This window comes from Stegostoma tigrinum, chromosome 18 (assembly GCF_030684315.1).
Source record: "Stegostoma tigrinum isolate sSteTig4 chromosome 18, sSteTig4.hap1, whole genome shotgun sequence".
Lineage (NCBI taxonomy): Eukaryota > Metazoa > Chordata > Chondrichthyes > Orectolobiformes > Stegostomatidae > Stegostoma > Stegostoma tigrinum.
The window spans coordinates 22,690,767-22,711,623 of record NC_081371.1 but is presented as its reverse complement, the minus strand read 5'-3'; the positions used below and the strand labels follow the sequence as shown (position 1 = coordinate 22,711,623).

The following is a 20,857-nucleotide window of genomic DNA, read 5'->3' as shown; positions in this document are numbered from 1 at the left end:
CTACGTCTGGAAAGTTAAATTCCCCTACTATTACAACCCTATTATTCCTATACATATCTGAGATCTCTCTACATATTTGCTTCTCAGTTTCCTGCTGACTATTGGGAAACCTATAGTACAATCCTATCAAAGTGATCATCCCCTTCTTATTTCTCAGTTCCACACATACAGCTTCACTAGACAATCCCCCAGGCATATCCTCTCTAATTGTTTTCCATATTCAAAAACACCACTCCATTCTAGCCTCTTGCTATAGGAAGAGCAGGGCAGCACACATCTAAACCCCGGGATGTTCAGCTGCCAATCTGGTCCCTCCCTCAGCCATGTTTCTGTAATAGCTATGATATCCCAGTCCCATGTTCCCGTACGTGCCCAGAGTTCATCCGCCTTACCTGACAGACCTCTTCCATTGAAATAAATGCAGTTTAATTCTTCAGCGTTACCCCATTCTCTAAGGTTTATTGGAATTGGGACAAATTTATGTTTAAAAGATTATTTTCTCAATTTTGTCCCCTCTAGATCTCTGCAGGTCAAAATATTGAAGGCCCATTGATAAGACAATCCCACATATTTCTGTTGCTAGTCTGTAAATCAGCCAGATCCACAAGGAAGTAATTTGGTTAGCTTGTTGATATTTCTTTTCTTTCTCTGTGAAAGCACTCAATCATAGAATCTTACAGCACAAAAATGGTCACATAGTCCATTATGCAAATGTCGACTAAAATGAAACTGTTACTTACATCATTTCCTTCACCTTCCTTCTCACCATATAATTTTCAATTTTAAATTTTTCAAAACAGTTATTCAATTCCTTTGTAAAGGTTATAATGATTTGGCTTCAAACATTATTTCTGTTTGGAAATTCGAGATCACAACCTTAATTTTTTTTTAAAAGTCCTAACCTCTACCCATGGTACACCTCATCAATCGCAGAAATAAAATTTTCCAAATGTACCTTATTATGCTCTTCCAAAGTCTGAATACCTGTATTACAGCTGAGTCTTTATTTGTTCTCTTCTGGTGAAAGGGTCATATTTGCTCTAACCTCCAAATAATTAAAGTATCTCAACCCCCCAACAGCTCAAATAATAATTTTGTACCATTTTTATAGTTTTGATTATATTTCTAAAGTACAGCAATTAAATGGATGCAATTTTCAATGCTCAATGAAACAAATAATTTGTTAAGAATGAAGATTCTCTTTTTTTTGGGACTCTGTACTTACAAATCCTTTGATCCTAAAGATTCTTTCTAAACTAACCACTGTCTTTCAGTTTAAAAAATGTTGTGTGAATTCTGTCCTTTCAAAGTTTTGACTTTTGATCATTTAGTATGCATGATTTTCCTTGTTCCTGCTGAGACGGTCCAGTTAAGTATACATGGTCTTTGCTTTTTACTTCACACTGTGGAAATAACAAAGGTGGAATGTATTTTGTAATGCAACTTAGTACAGCAGTTTAATCATTTTCTCCTCTAGCCTAACCCTTGCATCTTAAGTCATTATTTATCTTTTCTCTTATTTACATTTTTTGTTCTGACTTTTCATCCAATACCTTGTACTCATTATCTCATCTGACCTGCTAATGCCCAAAAATTCCAATACTTTGTGAAACAAGATCTCAATAGAACGCAACCTGGTGAGACCACTAGTTCCTTGTGTTACTTACTCTTCTTGGATTCAGGTTAGTGGTGACATTACTCAAAGGAATAAAAGGTAAAGTAAGTCTTTAACTGAGCAAATGAATGCAATGAGAAACATAATATGAGTAAAAGAGCAAGTCAAGCATAAAGCAGCTGGAAAGGGCAAAGGACATAGGAATCAAGTGATCAGTAGCTAGGAAAATGGAAAGCATGGCATTGACAGAGAAATAATAACTGAAAAATTACCCCAAAGTTTCAATTTAAAAAAGGGACTGAAAATAGCAAATGAAGTGTGAAAACAGTAAATAATGAAAAGACAGAAGTTGAGTTTAACAAGTTATAAACAGTATAATATAGATAAGGGAAAAAAAGAGGACAAGCAGATATAGAAATTCTACAGATGAATATAACAGGCAGTGAAATTAACTGAAAAAAAATTCATTGTTGGTAACAAATTTGCTGCTAATAACCTTATTTTATGAAAGTGGTTCAGGTCTAACTTAAGTACAATAGTATTAGAACACAAAAAGTGAAAACGGTTACCATTTGAGATGTTAAATATTTTCCAGTCGCAAAAAAAAACTTGTGTATATAATTTTTTTTAAATCAAATACTTACAACAGGGTAAAATACAGCCAGATCCTACAACTAAGTTTTAAGTTACTTCCTTATCAAAATAATTAAGCTGCAGCCAATCTGAAATGCTTTGTATTCTGGTGAAAATGGCACAATTAGAGTAATTTTCATGAACTTATAGAGAAGTAAATTGTCATCCATACAATTATTGTAGTTTACTTCATTCACCTTCTCCAGAACGTATTTTGTTGTTTAGTTTCTGTTGTAATACATACCCAGTATAAGACATCAGTCCACCCCTCCATGGTGATGCACTGAAATACGGTTAACATAGCAAACGCAAAGTTATCGAAATTAGTGATTCCGTCATTGGGGCCAACCCATCCACTTTTACATAATGTGCCATTTGAACATCGACGACCATGTCCAATATTTAAGCTACAGGGTGCAGGTTCCTCTTCAGCAACTGTATCTGAATATGAAACAAAACAATAGGTTAACAATGTAATAAAACAAAAGAACTGTGGATATGGGAAATCTCAAACAAAATCAGAAAATGTTTGAGAATCTCAGGGGGTCTAACAGCATCTGTGGAAAGAAAACAAAGTCAATGTATCATTTTGGATCCAGTGACCCTTCTTCAGAACTATCAGCAACTAGGAAAATGTTGTATATGTACTGATGATAGGTGGAGTTGGGGGCAGTGGTAGTGGTGGAAGGAAGGAGTAAGTGACTAGGTGGAGACAGAGCTCAGAGAGAGATAAAGATAGTTAGGCAGACAAAGTGATGGGTAATGGTACGCCACGGAGGGAAAACAAATGATTATTGGGGTCTTTAAGTAGGTGAAAACGAGTTGGCTGTGATGCAAGCAGCCCATGTCATGACAAGGCCAGGGGCGTGGAGATGAGTAAAGGACATAGAGGAAGACTTTCAGGTTCTAAAATTATTTAACTGAAGACTGCAGTGTCCCCTGCAGAAAATGACATGTGGTTCTTCCAGCTTGCACCAAGCCTCATAAGAGCACTGTGGCAGGCCCAAGACAGAAATGTTGACCAGGGAATACGATGATGTATTGGAGTGGCAGGAAACTGGAAGGTCAGGATAATTTTTGTGGACGGAACATAGTATTCCGCAAAGTGGCTACCCAGTCTGTATTTCATCGCCCTAGTGTAAAGGAGGCCACATTGTGAGCATCGTAAACTACATTGAGTGAAATGCAGATAAAATGCTGCTTCAGTAGGGAGTTGTGTCAGGACCTTTGGATAGTGAGGTGGGAGTGAGTGAATGGGCAGGTGTTACACCTTCTTTGATAGCTTGGGAAGGTGCTGTGGGGTTGAGTGGAAGAGTGGACTACAGTGTCCTGAAGGGAACAGTCCCTGGGGAATGCTGACAAGGGAGGCGAGGGAAGAGGCACAGGTCTGGTGATTGCATTCTGCTGGATGTGGCAGAAATGATGGCTTACGATCCCTTGTATGGGGATACTGGTGAGGTGGCAAATGAGAACCAGGGAACCCTATCAGTGTAGTAGGAGGGAACGGAAAGAGTGAAGGCAGAAGTGTGGGAAATAGGTCATACATGGCTGAGGATCCTGTCAACTATGATTAACAATAATAGATCAACTTTCGGTAACAAGTTTATTAATATCCAGAGGGAACACTGATGAAATGCCCACTGCACTATTCCAAATTTTATCCAGTACAATTTAATTTCAGATTGGATGACTCTAGTAAAGAGCATTGCAATATTTGTTTTTAGATCCACATGGATTGGAGACAACTTGTAAAAATTAAAAAGAGAATCCTAAAATTCTGTTTCTGTAACATCACAATTCATATTCATGAAAGAAATGACACCCTTAGGCAGCATTGTTGTTGAAGTTTGGTGTTCTCCATGATAGGAGCACGAGTAGGTTATCTGGCCCCTAAAACCTGCTGCCATTCAATAAGATCATGGCTGATCTTTTCCTGAACTCAGCTCCACTTCCCCACACGCTCACCATAACTCTTAATACCATTACTGTTCAAAACTCTTATCTTTGCCCTTAAAATGTTCAACAAGGTAGCTTCAACTGCTTCACTGGGAAAGGAATTCCACAGACTCACTCAAATGATTTTTGAAGAAGGGCCCAGACCAGAAACGTCAGCTTTCCTCCTCTGATGCTGCCTGGTCTGCCGTGTTCATCCATCTCTACACCTTGTTATCACATTTATGCCACCTCTTGGCTTTCTGTTAGCTAACTAATCCTCTACCTACGCTAATACATTACCAGTAACATCGTGCACCTTTATCTTATGCAGCACCTTCTTGAATGCCTTCTGAAAATTCAAATATACCATATCCACTGGTTCCTCCTTGTCCACTGCATGGGATTGACTTTCCTTATCCCACAATGTAAGGTCAGCTCACTTCAACATTTTTATTTTTCTGTTGGCACACGATGCAAGACATTTTAGAAACGCTGCGAGTTGTTAGGTTTCAATGAAGTAACACGATTCATTTCTAGCATTAAAAGGGAGATGGCACAAACTGGGTGATCTTAGGGAAAAGGGAAAAAGGTTATTAAGGCAAATAGTAGTTTTTTCCCCTTTTTGTTTTATGGGACTACACTTTATAATCCACTTAGCCACTGGCAGCAGGGCCAGACACTTCAGCTACATTATGGAGATTACCCTTAGTTTGATCGGCTCCCTCATGCCTTTCATACTAACCTGCCCCATTGGTCTACACTGTACCCATTGGCCATCTGCTACATAGTCAGATTCTGTGCTAAATGTTACACATCTCCAAGACTTCATGATGTCATGTTTCGGAAAGTTGTAAAGAAAAACCTACTGCCACGCTTATATATGGTACCAAACATACATCAAAAGGTATTCATTTGTAATGAAACATACAGAAGCTGAGTTTCTACAACCTGAGGGATAACTTTAAATGTCAGATGCTCTCCACAGGTTCTTCAAATTTCCATCATCTAAGCACTAAGTCTCATCTTGCAACACAATTAACTGATTGATCAATTTATTATCACTTGTACCAAAGCATTGTTGTGAGCAGTAGAGATAAATTATAATAAGCAAGGATTTATAGATCAAAAAGACCTAGACAACAGCATACAGGTTACATTGCACAGGGTGTGCGCCAGGCAAGATTATTTGAGGCTATAAAGTCCATTCATCAGTCTAAAAAGAGCTAGGAAGCTGTTCCTGAACCTGCTACAGCATGTGTTCAGGCTTCTGTATCTTCCATCTGATGGAAGATGTTGTAGGAGATCATGGCAGGGGTGTGATGGGTTTTTGATGATGTTGGCAGCCTTTCAGCTGCAGTGAGAAGTGAAATAGAGCAGGAAGAGGAGGGACCTTGTCACCACAAACCTGATCCAATTACATCTAATTTTATTCTATTATACGCAAACATATATTAAATCAGCTCAGCAGGTCTAGCAGCATCTGTGGAGGGGAAAAAAAAGTTAACGTTTCGGGTCCTGGTGACCCTTCCTCAGAACTGATGGTGGCTGGGAAAACATCAGTTTATATGCAGAAAATAGAGAGGTGGGTGGGGCAGGGAGTTGCTAATAATCAGGCTGGGAGGGTGAATAGTTCTTAATGGGGACTATTGGTGACTAACAACAGGGGATGTGTAGTGGCAGACTATGTGGTAACAGGGCCTGGTGTGTGGGGTGGGGGGCTGGGACATAGGGGAGTTTAGGCCCTGGAATTATTGAACTCCATATTCTGTCCGGAGGGCTGCAGGGTCCCCAAGCGGAAAATGAGGTGTTGTTCCTCCAGCTTGCACTGGGCTTCACTGGAACACTGTAGCAAGCTGGAGACAGAGATATTGGGCAGGGAGCAAGGTGGTGCATTGAAGTGGCAGGCAACAGATAGTTCAGGGTCTGTTTTGCGAGCAGAACGTAGATGTCACCAAGTCTGCGCTTCGTTTCCCTAATGTAGCAGAGACCACATTGTGAGCAACGAATGCAGTAGACTAGATTCTTGCAAGTGCGGGTGAAGTGTTGTTTCACCTGGAAGGTATGTTTGGGCCCTTGGATAGTGGTTGCAGGGGAAGGTGCCGCAGGGCTGTAGGGAGGTGTTGGGGGTGAAGGAGGTATGGACCAGGGTGTCCCAGAGGGCATGATCCCTGTTGAAGGTGGACAAGGGAGGGGAGGGAAGGGGAAATGTGTCTGGTGGTGGCATCCTGCTGGAGGTGGCGGAAATGGCATCTGACGATCTTCTGGATGTGGGTGCTGGTGGGATGGTAGGTGAGGATAAGGGAGACCCTATCGCTGTTGCAGAAAGGAAGAGAAGGGGTGAGGGCAGAAGTGCGGGAGATGGGTCGGACCTGATTGAGGGCCCTGTCAACGACAGAGCTGGGGAATCCTCGGTTGAGAAAGAATGTGGACATTTCGGAGGCTCCCTTGTCAAAGTTGGTTTCATTTTCTACTTGGGGACCCTACAGCCCTCCGGACTCAATACTGAGTTCAATAATTTTAGGGCCTAAACTCCCCCATGTCCCAGACCCCACCCCACATACCAGGCCTTGTTACCACAGTCTGCCACTACACACCCTCTGTTGTTAGTCACTAACAGTCCCCATTAAGAACTATTCATCCTCCTAGCCTGATTATTAGCAACTCCCTTTGTCTGTCCAACTGTCTCTCTCTCTCTCTCTCTCTCTTTGGGCTCCATCCTATCATTTACTCCCTACCTCACCTACCTCCCTATTTTCTGCATTTAAACTGACATTCTCCCAGCTACCATCAGTTCAGAGGAAGGGTCACCAGACCCGAAACGTTAACCCTTTTTTTTCCCCTCCACAGATGCTGCCAGACCTGCTGAGCTTTTCCAGCAACTTTGTTTTTGTTCCTGATTTACCGCATCCGCAGTTCTTTTGATTCTTATATATTGAATCAGACCAGGCTATTATAATTTGAGATCTAATTTAGTAAAGCATTTTAAATATCTCCTCTGATCTGATTGATATCACAAAAGAAGAACCCGCAGATCTCGTCAACTCCAAACAAATTAATATTGCACGGTATATATTAACACTTGCTTCAGATACAGCAACAAATCAACATTAAGTGCATATTTAACTCAGAGGTAATTAGCATAGTGATCCTACTGGCTGAAGTGCATCGGAGTTATTAGGAGTTACTTATTGTCACATATGTCTCGAGAGATACAGCAAAAAGGGTTTTGTTGCCACAATTTGGTGCCATTTTGATTTACAGAAAGAACAAAAAGAAATTAACAGAGTTCCCTTGCAGTAAAAGGGGATCTTAAACACAGATCCAGGGCTTCTGTAAGGTGCTCTGGGCCTCAAGGTGTCCCCATGCTTTAGGTCTACTGCAGCCAGGAGTTCCTGTTTTGAGTATTACCTTCATCACAGTGACCTGCTGCCACAACCAAGTATCCCTATTCTGGGCACCGCCACCACTGACAACCCGCCAAACACCATCGCAGATGACAACCTGTCTAGACCCCGAGTCCATGCTCCGGGCCTACTGCAGCCAGAAGACCTCATTCTGGGCACCATCGCCACCACTGCAGTCAACGACCCAGAGTCCACATTGAAAACTTAGAGCAGCTAGGAGCCCTTGCACAAGGCACTGCCACTGTCACAGCAGAAGACACAACAAGCACTGCTCCAGCATCCCGATGATGTCAGATAAAGAAACAAAATAGGAAAAAAAAAATGACAAAAAAGGAGACTAGCTAGTTGGCCTGGAGCAGACAGGGTCGAGAGCTTGAACACTACCTACCATGCCAGCACCAGTCTCGTGTGTTTCTTAACTGTATAAGTAAGTGAAGCAAAGTGTTGAATTTCAGATTGACAAATATTGTTGATATGTCCTATCATGCTGGGTTGAAGCAGTTGATGGCAGCAATGACCTGAACGTTCATTTGTAACGTATCCCAGTGGAAATTAGCTGAGTATCTGATTAAAGCAAAACAATAATTACTCTTTATCGGCAGTTTCTATAGACAGATAAAACACAGGTTAATATAGTATACCACCCTATCCCAGCTATTTTTCAGTTCTGATGATGGGTCACTGAACTCAAAACATCAACTCTGTTTTCCTCTCCATAGATGCTACCAGCCATGGTGAATTTTGCCAGCATTTTCTATTTTGTCTCAGAATTCCAGCATACATAATTCTTTTTTATAACTCTTTTATGCCTCTCCAGAAAGAAAAGGATTTGATTCTCCAGCATCTGCAGTTCCCATTATCACTGATTTGCTAAGGTTGTTTGCCTTTGAAGGCAGGCAGGTAAAAAACCTGCAGTAGGCATGATTAAATTATAACAGCTCGTACCTCTGGTAATCTGGTTTTTTGCAGCCTATTTGTCATGTTCATCTTCCTAATGTCACAAAGCAGAATTCCCACATTAAAAGTACTTTCAAGCTTATAATTACAAAAAAGTTCAACTAAAACTCTTCAAAAAGCTTAAAAAGATGTAAACTTTAGCAATGAAAATGAAATTATACTTAAAACAGAAGAAAAATATGACTTTTTCGTAGTTGTTTTAAAGGTAGCTCTCATTCTGTCAGTCGTAATGTCTGTCTCATCACCTGCTAATGTACTGACAAAATCAACATATTGACAGGAAATTTATTGCATGCAAATGCACTTAAAATAGCCAAGTAATTCCCTCAACTGTTTTAGTGAAAGCTCTTTCAACCCGATTTACATCTCAGAAGTCTGCATGAGAGAGAGAAAGGACAAAGATAATCCCATTGTCAATACTCCCTCTACTTTTTCCATTTGTGCTGGACAGCCCGCAAGCTCTTCTGAGCACTACAATCTCGTCAGTGGACAGTTTACCTTAATTTTCAAAAAGAAGGTCACCAAGTTTTCAGTGTTATGAACAGCCTCAGTTCAATATTCAATGAGTTCACATTATTGACCAGGTGAAACATTGCTGTCCTTCCAATTATCCCATTCTACCTCTCTTTAAAGGTTGCATTCCACTTCAATTTTTGACTGATAGCAGTATATCTTTTTCTTACAGGACACATCATACTTCTAAACTCGCAAATTCATTCTGCCCTCGTGTGGCACATTTAATTCTCCTCATACATATTATTCTATCTCTCCTCCCAATGATCACACGATCTTGCTCCTCATATACACTTCATTGTGGTGATTGGAACTAGGTCAGCCAGGTGTATCTCACAGAATACGAGCTCCCTAATTAGGGACATTAACCTGGTCCAATCACGGAGTCTTGGCTGACAGACAAACAGGAGTGACAGGGGTTCTGCTCACCCTAGGTACTAGCTCTGAGCTAGCTGAGAGTGTCATGTGCTATACATGCTTAAAGGGTGACTTGAAGACAGGATACTGGCCTTCATGGAGTTATTTCAGTGGCATCTAGAAAAAAAACATGCCCCTGAAGAGATTTGCTCACAACAATCATCTTTCAGTTGGGGTAAGTATTTCTTGCATCATACTGTTATTTGGGAGGCCTGATCCCTTCAGTCCTGCCACTGAAGACTGGGCCCAGTATGTGGAAAGAATGTCATTTTTTTTCCAGGCAAAATGACATTGGGGCAGATAAAAACCATTGAATAATTTGCCTCTCAGATTGTGGACCTGCAGTTTTGCTCGGTTATGAGAAGCCTAACTTTCCCTGAGGCACCAGGTAATAAAATCTTATAGGTGCTGACTGATTTAGCTATGAGATACTACAATTCCAAGCCTTCTCTACTGCTGAGGTGCTGTTTTACTTGGTAATTTGAGAACTAAGGAATCCAAATCAGGATATTTGATGAGATTAAGACAATTGGTAGAGGCATGTGATTTTGGTTTAACCCTAAGTGAGATGCTGACACCTTTTAGTATGTGGGATTAAAGATGTGATTCAGCAAAGTATACTAGCCGAAGACCTAGTGGACTTCAAACAGGCACTACAATTGGCTTTGACACTAGAAATTGCGGCAAGTGGAGCATATGGAGGTGGACTCACTTGCCAAGCCAACTGAGTTTGGAGTACACCACTGGAGTGACAATAATTGCTTGGCCTCACTCAGGTCGTATCCTGAACAGAGGGACTCTAGGTCACCCCACAGAAAAACAAAGCCGAGCCTCAACCAAATGGTTGAAATTTTCTCACCGATCTGGGCCAGATGGCTAATGTAGTTGCTGCCGATCCATGGACTCAAGATAGCAAAATAGTCTCACTAGTCCTAAATTGAGTAAAAGAACACTCAGGCTGGTTCCAAGGAGAATGCACACCTGGAAAATTCACCTACACCTGGTTTGGAACAGGAGATGTTGCTAAGCAACATCTAAATCAGAACCAATTAAAATAAACATCTGGTTAAATGTTCAAATAGAGGTTGATATTGGTGCAGCTACATTAGTGATTGCAGAGTCAGTCTTTGTGAAAATTTGCTCTGGACTCCTACACTTAAAGTATGTGTGAGGCCTCAGCCAAGCTGAGAACCCATACTGGAGAACCTCTACAGATTAAGGGTACACATTTGGTTCTGATTTCTTGTGAGAAGTTATTGGTTCAGTTACTTGACTGTAGCAAAACATTTGGGCCCAAGCCTGACATGATTAAATTGTTTGAGAAAGATTCAACTCAATTGCCTCAACATTTTGTGATTAGAAAACAGGTGCCTGAGAAGAGTCCTAATTAAATAACCATATGCTTTTCAAGAAAGTCTAGAGATGACCAAAGAATCAAAGCCACCTTGAATGTTGATGATGAAGCAAGTCCACGATTCTGCAAGGTCCACCCAATGCCATTTGCCTTATATGCAAAAACAGAGACAAAAATCAAGAGGCTGGAAAGTGAAGGAATGAAACTAGTACAATTTGCAGAATAGGCAGCACTGGTTGTACCAACTGTGAAGCCCAATGGGTTGGTTTGTCTGTGATTTCAAATAAATGGTAAATAGCTTTTTGCAGCTGAATAAATACCCAATCCCTCACATAGTGGACTTATGTGCAAAACTAGTTGCGGAGGGGCAGTTGTTTACAAAAGGTGGACATGAGCCATGCACACCTGCAATTACGACTAGTTGAGAATTCCCAGAAGTATGCTACAATTATTATCCATAACGGTATGAATTAACATACGAGGCTTCCTTTTAGGATATCACCAGCCTGTGCCTTTTCCCAGCAGACAATGGAGAACATTTTATAACATTTACTGCGGATTGCCATTTATCTGGATTTATCTCCATTTAAAGAAAAAAATCCATAGATTCACCTGATACCAAACTGTTCCCAGTTCCTGTTTGATTATAGGATCACCCCTCACGCAACTACAGGGAAAGCTCCAACAGAGATGCTAATGGGGAGAAGACTCTGTACCAGGTTAATCTTTATGGCGGGTGGGGGGGGGGGGTGTGGGGGGGAGTGGAAAGACAATGAAACAATATGAGGAATACCAATGCCAGATAAGATTTCTATAAGCAACAAAGGCAATTTACTTCAGGGGACGAAATTCAGTATTGACACCACGGGAGCTGCCCTGTATGTGTAAAAGGCACAAATCAATGCGAGGTCAGGTCCCTTCACATACAAAGTTCAGGTAGGGCAGATGGTCCTGAACAAGCATGTGGACGACACGAAACTACAACCTTACAAACAGCAAGAGCAAAACATATCTGTCTCTCGGAACATCTGAGGCTGTCAGAACCTGTAGGTTCTCCCCCTCTGCCTGGCATCGAAGAAAGCACTGAGGATGAAATAGGTATGGCAGATGTTGCATCCTCAATGCCTTTAATGCCTGAAGAGAATGAATTTCAACCGAGACACTCTGAGCGCAAGAGATTAGCTACAGTCCAGAACGTACCGCCAGTATTTGAGGCAGAGTTATATGAACCAGATCTGATGTAAAAATGCCCCAGGAGAAGCTACAGGAAAGAGAATGTGCCTACATCCCAGGACTTAGAGGGGAAAGGATATAATGATTGGTAGCAGGTCAGCCAGGTAGATCTCACAGAATAGGAGTTTCTTGATTGGACCAGGTTAATAGCCCCGTTCAGGGAGTACTAGCTGACAGATACAAATAGGAATGTCAGAGGCTCTGATCACCAGCTCTGAGCTAGCTAGCTCAGAGCCATATACTATGCATGTGTGAATAAAGCAAGACTTGACGATGGGATACCTGCTTCAGTGGAGTTTTCACATTTTACATCTGTTCTCACATGTTGCATTTTACCACTCCCCTCAGATGTTTTCTTCTACTTTTCTTACAGGTTGCATTATTCCTCTTCTCTCATATCCTATTCTATCTCTCCATATATTAATTCCAATCTAGGAAGTGTTTTTGAAAAGATGCAATTTACAGTTCACTGCAGACATTAGATTTTGTTTATAAAACAAGGCTGCAAATCGTACAACCCTAAGTAACCGCTTGCTTTGCTGTAGATCCCTGTTTAAAAAAGTGAGCAAGGCAAAAGACAGAAAATTATAGGCCGATTAGCCTAACCTTGGTCGTGGGTAAGATTTGAGTCCATTGTGAAGGATGAGATTTCTGAGTATTTGGAAATGTATGGTAAAATAGGGTAAGGTCATGCCTGACAAATCCGTTAGAATTCTTTGGGGAGGTAACCAGCAGGATAGGCCAAGGAGAGCCAATGGATGTTATCTACCAGAACTTCAAGAAAGCCTTTGACAAGATGCTGCACAGGAGGCTGCTGAGTAAGATGAGGGCCCATGGTGTTACAGGCAAGGTGCTTGCATGGATAGAAGATTGGCTATTTGGCAGAGTGGGGATAAAAGGGTCTTTGTCTGGATGGCAGCCAGTGACAAGTGGTGTTCCGCAAGGGTCAGTGTAGGGACCTCAACTTTTCACTTTATACACTAATGATCTATATGAAGGAACTGTGGGCATTCTGGCTATGTTTGTAGATGATACAAAGATAGGTAGAGGGACAGGTAGTATTGAGGAGGCGGGGAGGCTGCAGAAGGATTTTGGCAGGTTTGGAGAACAGGCAAACAAGTGGTAAGTGGAGTACAACATGGAAAAGTGTGAGGTCATGCACTTTGGTAAGAAGAATAAAAGCATGAACTATTTTCTAACTAGGGAGTAAAATTCAGAAGTCTGAAGTGCAAAGAGACTTGGGAGTTCTAGTGCAGGATTCTCTCGAGGTAAACATGCAGGTTGAGTCAGTAGTCAGGAAGCCAAATGCAATGTTGGCATTTATTTTGAGGACTTGAATATAAAAGCAGGGATGTCCTCCTGAGGTTTTATAAGGCTCTGGTCAGGCTACATTTGGCATATTGTGGCCCCATATCTCAGGAAGAATGTACCAGGTCCTGGAGCAGGTTCAGAGGAGCTTCATAAGAATGGTCCCAGGAATGAAAAGCTTAACATGTGAAGGAACTTTTGAGGACTCTGGGACTATACTCATTTTGGAGATTAAAAAGATTGGGGGAATCTAATTGAAACTTACAGAATACTGAATGGCCTGGACAGAGTGGATGTTGGGAAGATGTTTTCATTTGTGCGAGAGAATAGGACCTGAGGGCACAGCCTTAGAGTAAAAGGGAAGACTAGAAGAACGGAGATAAGGAGAAAGTTCAGCCAGAGAGTGGTGAATCTATGAAATTCACTGCCAGAAAAGTCTGTGGAACCCAGGCCATTGAATGCATTTAAGAGTGAGACAGATAGATTCTTCATTATCAAGGGGAGAACGGAGGAGAATGGGGTTGAGGAACTTATCATCCATGACTGATTGGCAGAGCAGACTATGGGCTGAATGGCCTAACTTCTGCACCTATATCGTTGGGCTTGTGGTGCTGTTTTGAACAGTCACTGGCTTGGGGAGGTGCTTGATCCATCTGGTTCACTTGGAAGGAACAAGCTGAGCTGGGGGGAAGCCTGCTAAGAATATTTTAGAGGAAAGTTTACTAAGAAAAATTACACATCTCACTTATAAAAGGTAAACCCTCTTGTTGAGTAGATGGTGAAATCCCGTTGCTGTTTTTGACCGAAGGAGTAAGGGAAATAGAGCAATAATACTCCTCCAGCCTTTGTTGTAATGTTTCTTTTATATTTTTAATGCCAAACTTGTGGTATTGTCTGATTCTTCTGGCCATTGAGAAAGGATTGATTTGATCAGAAAACTACAGAATTTTGATCTTGACTTTCTTTGACATGCATTCTAAAATTCAGGGAATTTATTATTGATGGTCAGCATTACTTAGATGTGTTATTTGATGTATATAAAAAATATTCCTTGTATTTTTATTACATCCTTAGCTATGTCAACACCTTGCAGATTTTTTTTCTCCTTTTTGAAACATTTTACACTTGGTTGCATTAATTTTCAACTCCCATTCTACTATCTTTTTGCAAGGGCATGCGAGCTCACCAAGCGAAATGTTTGACCAATCTTGTTTGGTCGAATGTGGTAGAGGAAAATTACTTCCTTAAATCTTTTGTAATTTACAAGACATAGCAAATTTATATATTAGTAACTGGGCTACAGATTACAATGTGATTGTGCTCAGTGTCTTTTACAATTTCACTCAGATGTTGCATCTCATTCTTTTAAGATCCTTAGCTGTTATGCCCATATGATGCCATCATAGTGGCTCTTGTGCACAGAAGGTCCTGCTGGGCTTTAAAACTTAATCGCCATACAATTTGATGTTGCACATGTTCATACATTTGAAATCAACCAAACACAAATATGTGGAAAACTGTATTCTGTCCTGTGGAAGTATCTCTGATATTTCAGACTTACCTTGACATCTAGTTTCAGGGCAGGAAATTGTTTGGGAAGATAGTAGGAACTGCAGATGCTGGATGAACACGGCAGGCCAAGCAGCAGAGGAGCAGGAAAGCTGATATTTCGGGTCTGGGCCCTTCTTCAGAAATGGGTTTCTGAAGAAGGGTCCAGACACAATGTCAGCTTTCCTGCTCCTCCGATGCTGCTTGGCCTGCATCCAGCTCTACACCTTGTTATCTCTAATTGTTTGGGGAACTGGGATAAAAAGCCAGGATGGGCATTTACTGGTACAAGCTGAACAGATCTATAAATCAAGGCAACTATGTAAGATAAAAATCCTGGTCCCAAGCAATCTTGACCAGATCACTGGTCATTATAGATTGGTCATACTCATTTGTGTGAAGTAGTAATAGATACAAGATATCTTAGAAGCCATACCTGTAACCCACAACTCTCAAAGACAATCCAAGATCTTACAGGTTGCACAAGAATATGGAGTTGATTTCCTCTCTCCTTGAATGTATTTGACAATACCTTCTTGAATGGGTGATGTGGGATATAGAAGTGGGCTGGCAAGATTTTACTAATCCTAGCACACTATTCATAAGACATGCCATGCAATATAATTTCTATGCGCCACACAGGTTCATTAGAACTGTGGCCAATCACAGCAGGGGATTAACAGGACCCTCAACCGGGTCTGACCCATCGCCCACACTTCTACCCTCAATTTAAGATTCCATTTTCAATTAATTTCAACTGCCTTTTCCAGGAATGCCCAACAAGCTACCTATTAAAACTTTCTCTCCATTTAATCTGTCAGTTACAAATTCTTCCCCAAATGACTGAATACCTGATCACATTTTGCTTCCCTTACCAATATCGGATTTCCTGACCATTTGCTTCACCTAATTATGATCTACCTACTGCAGGTAACATTAGAACTCATCACCCAACTAAATCTGACTCCACTGCTGACCACCATCTGTTCATTCCTTGACCACTGTCACATTCTGTCCTTGGCCAGGATTCTGCCCACAAATGGAATCAAGTTCTGTAACTAAGCTCTTCCTACAGTACCATGGACTGCAGCTTTCCTACTTAACAGGATTTAGCATGCCACCTGGGCTGTCCATGAGCAGGAAATCAACCGCTAAAAATTAAGTAGTCCATTAATTTAAAAACTGCAGGACATTTGGAAAATGAATTCTTCTGGATTTATGACATCAAAGCAATACTCCCGCTATGGAATGCATCTCCAGGTTAAAATCCTGCTTTCTTTCTCTATTCAGAAATTGCTTTAAGAAACTTACTTTAAGAGCAAAAGAAACCCATAAGCAAACTCACTCAATAAACTAAAACTTGTAGATGATATTTGGAAGGATTAACTTAACTTTTTATCAAGATAACTGGATCTACATGGACATCCTACCATTTTCAATATCCTCTAGTCAGTCTTTATCATTCAGGCCACAGCTACATAAATTCATTTATAAGATAATGCCATAGAAATAACAAAAAGCAAGGACCTAAAGACTCTAAACTGTAAATTTTAGCCAGTTGAAGAGAATCAACAAGTTTACTGGTGAATACCTGGCATAAAATTTACAGCATATTGAAATTTGTCAATTTTTATCCATAAAGATCCTACTCAAATCACGCTAGGAATAGAATTGGCTGGCCAACAGAAGACAGCGAGTGGTAGTAGAAGGAAAATATTCTGCCTGGAAGTCAGTGGTGAGTGGGGTTCCACAGGGCTCTGTCCTTGGGCCTCTACTGTTTGTAATTTTTATTAATGACTTGGATGAGGGGATTGAAGGATGGGTCAGCAAGTTTGCAGACGACACAAAGGTCGGAGGTGTCGTTGACAGTGTAGAGGGCTGTTGTAGGCTGCAGCGGGACATTGACAGGATGCAGAGATGGGCTGAGAGGTGGCAGATGGAGTTCAACCTGGATAAATGCGAGGTGATGCATTTTGGAAGGTTGAATTTGAGAGCTGAGTACAGGATTAAGGATAGGATTCTTGGCAGCGTGGAGGAACAGAGGGATCTTGGTGTGCAGATACATAGATCCCTTAAAATGGCCACCCAAGTGGACAGGATTGTTAAGAAAGCATATGGTGTTTTGGCTTTCATTAACAGGGGGACTGAGTTTAAGAGTCGTGAGATCTTGTTGCAGCTCTATAAAACTTTGGTTAGACTGCACTTGGAATACTGCGTCCAGTTCTGGTCGCCGTATTATAGGAAAGATGTGGATACTTTGGAGAGGGTTCAGAGGAGGTTTACCAGGATGCTGCCTGGACTGGAGGGCTTATCTTATGAAGAGAGGTTGACTGAGCTCGGTCTCTTTTCATTGGAGAAAAGGAGGAGGAGAGGGGACCTAATTGAGGTATACAAGATAATGAGAGGCATAGATTGAGTTGATAGCCAGAGACTATTTCCCAGGGCAGAAATGGCTAGCACGAGGGGTCATAGTTTTAAGCTGGTTGGTGGAAAGTATAGAGGGGATGTCAGAGGCAGGTTCTTTACGCAGAGAGTTGAGAGAGCATGGAATGCGTTGCCAGCAGCAGTTGTGGAAGCAAGGTCATTGGGGTCATTTAAGAGACTGCTGGACATGTATATGGTCACAGAAATTTGAGGGTGCATACATGAGGATCAATGGTCGGCACAACATTGTGGGCTGAAGGGCCTGTTCTGTGCTGTACTGTTCTATGTTCTATGTTCTAATTAAGAATAGGTGAGAGAGTGGATGTCGTAGCTTTGTATGGGAGAGGGTATTGTTTCTTAACCTTACCTCTTTAATCCCTGGGTTTCCTTGTGGACTTTGGTAAGCATTCATGAGCCACCTTGACTTGGAGAATCCCATCTATAGTTTAAAATGAAACTACATCTGCTCAGAAAAGTATAATTCCTGTCGTAAGTCCTCAAAAAGACACCATATTGTTTCAGAGATACTCATTTGCCTTTGACTTGAAGCTTTCATACCAAACAGACAGCAAAGAACTTTGACAAGCATATAAGAACAGAAAGCACTTTCAGAATACTTTGGTCCCCTTTTAATTCATAAATATGAATTAATATAAATTAATATCAGAAAACAACGAATGGCACAGACTGTGAAGAAATGTTTGTTGTCTTCTTGGAAGAAACAACAAAATACATTCCACGCAGGGTAGAAAGTTATGGGACAAATGGAGTTCGGAACTTTAAACAATCACTATCACCAGAGAACAAGTACTAGGTAAGCTAATGAAACTAAAGGTTGATAAATTCTCTGAACTTCAAGGCCCACATCCTATGGTTTTAGAAAAAGTGAGTGCAAAGTTAATGGATGCATTAGTTGAGATCTTCCAAAATTGTTGAGATTCTGCAAAGATTCGACAAGAATGGAGCAAACCACAAATGTAACATTATTTACAAAAAGGAGGAAGAATGAAAATCAGGACCTATTAGTCCAAATAGTCTAAAACCTAGGACTAAAATGGTCTCCGAGATAGTAGTATATTAGCATATATAGAGGCTTGGTTAATAAAGGTGGATATTTGAGATGGGGAGGTTTGGGGGCGGGGGGGGGGGGAAGAAAGAGATGTGAGGCATCTTCTGAATGGCACATATAGCTAGGGCAGACTGCCACAGCAATCAGTGCAATATAGTCAATGACTTGGAAAAGTGAACATAAAATGGCCGAGTTTGTGGCTGGCTCAAAAATGGGAGACAAGTGATGAGGATGACAAAGTCTGCAAAGGGATATAGACAGGTTAAATGACTGGGCATACACTTGGCAGATGAAACATAACATGGGAATATGTGAGGTAATGCACTTTGACAGAAGAATAGAGGAGCTGACTATTATTTAATAGAGAAAGCCAAATGGATTGTTGGCCTTTCATTCAAAAGGAATGAAGTATGAAATAGGGAATTCTTGCTAAAATTATACAAGGCACCAATCAGATCACAGCTAGAACACTGTAAACAATTTTGAACTTGCTTGTCTGGCATATGATGCAGTCTACAGAAGGTTCATGAGGCTGCTCCTGAATATGAAGGGACTATGGGGAAGAGGTTGAGTAGGTTGGGCCTCTAATCATTGCCTGTCATTCTTCTAAATTCCAATCTTATTGAAACATCCAAGATTCGTAGGGGACTTGACAATCTAGGTGCAGGAAGTTTGTTTCCCTTTTTGCAAGAGTCTAGGACATAAACTGGTTAACTGAATGGGCAAAAACTTGGCATATTGAGAAAAAGTAAGGTAATGAAATTTGGTAGTAGAGTAGGACAGCAAGTCCTAATTCAAAACAGATACTGCATAATATTGTATTACAAAAGTATCTTCACAAGTGAGTTATTAAAAGATTGTCTGCAGTTTCAGCAAGTAATTACAAGGCAAATGGAATGTTAGCCTTTATAGCAAGAGAATTAGGTATAAAAGCAGTGAAGGTTTTTATAACTGTACAGAGCTACACCTGGGATACTGCATTGTTTTTTTAAAGAGACAGAGTTGCATTGGTTGCAGTTCAGAGAAGGAAGACTGCCTGGTAAAGTCATTGCAACCTCACATTTTGAGGATTAGCAAATCCTTTTATGTCAGACTGCATGACGTGATGTATATAGACAACATGGCCTCCCAGTTGTTCTTGTCGTCTACTACGAATGTCTTAGATAACAGTATGCAGGAGAATCTGATGAAACCATTTAATTTTGGATGACTAAGGCCCTCGAGTCCTCTGAGAAGAGTAAAACTCCCGGAAGTGACAGCTTACCGGCCGAGTTGTATTCATCTCTGTGGGACTTGATCGGCCAAGACCTGCTGGTGATGTACGACATTATGCTTCTGGCTGGCAACGTGTCCGAATCCATGAGGAAAGGCATCATCACCCTCATCTACAAGTGGAAGGGGGAGAGGGAGGTAATTAGAAATTGGCGACCGACCTCCCTGCTAGTGCAGACTACAAAACTATGTCCAAGGTCCTCTCTCTAATCAGGTCAGGTCTGCCCTGGGAGTTAGTGATTCACCGTGGCCAGATCTATGCTGTACATGACAGGCAGATCTCGGACAGCCTTGCACTACTGCCTTCATGCAAGGTGTGAACACCAGCTTCATCAGTTTGGAACTGAATATTGCACATGCATGTGGTGGATGTACTCCCCAAAATGGGATTTGTGGAAGGTATCCACAAATGGAAACAACTACGCTGCATAAACATCACTTTTGTTTTAGTGCTGTTTCAATCAACGGCCGGGAATCCAAAAGTTTTCCAGTCAAGTCTGAAGTCAGATTGAACTGCCTTTCTCCCCTGTCTTGCTCATGTGCTAAATAGAGCTTTTTGCTGAGTCCATCAGGAAGAATGTGGGCATGGAGGGGTTACTGCCCCAGTTAACTGCAGCACTCCAGATTCAAGATTCCCTAAACAATGGTGACATCATCTTCTGCTCAGATCTTCTGTCAATGCATACCATTGATTTAGCATCTGCAACCAACTGGCACTGTCCTCAGGTGCCAAGGTAAACCACAGGATCAGCGAGGCCATGTTCTTTTGGAAGTGGGGTAACCCATCCTTTTTCCCATTCACTGTCAGGGCAGACTACCTGTATGTTATGGGAACATGGTTCAGAGGCGCTGAGACATTTGGTAATAACTAGAAGCTGCAAGTAGCCATGCTCAAACACTGGCCATATAGGAGTGACAGTCCCTCTCCTATGCAGGTGGCAACTAGTCAACACGTGTGAGGCTATCTTGGCACAGCTGTACATTGCAGAGTGTGGTCCATTCCTTGTTCCTACATTGTGGCGATCACCCAAGGCATCTCCCATTTTATCTGATGATTCAGGAATCAATGAGATTACAAGGACATGATATGCAAACTTTTAGATAAAGATGGAAAAGATGAACCTAACATGCAGCTGCATCAAGTTGCTTATAGGCTCTCAGTAGCCAAACATTAA

At 41.3% G+C, this 20,857-nt stretch overlaps 1 protein-coding gene across 16 annotated transcripts in view; it reads right to left on the bottom strand.

Annotated features, from left to right (window-relative positions):
- The window catches only part of LOC125460699 (voltage-dependent L-type calcium channel subunit alpha-1C-like), an 814,036-nt gene that overhangs the window by 443,532 nt on the left and 349,647 nt on the right, over positions 1 to 20,857 (bottom strand). For all 16 annotated transcript variants that reach the window (XM_048548420.2, XM_048548421.2, XM_048548422.2 and 13 more), the window contains one exon: positions 2,493 to 2,689. In XM_048548420.2, the coding sequence (XP_048404377.1) occupies positions 2,493 to 2,689 (197 nt within the window). The remainder of the gene's footprint in view (positions 1 to 2,492; positions 2,690 to 20,857) is intronic.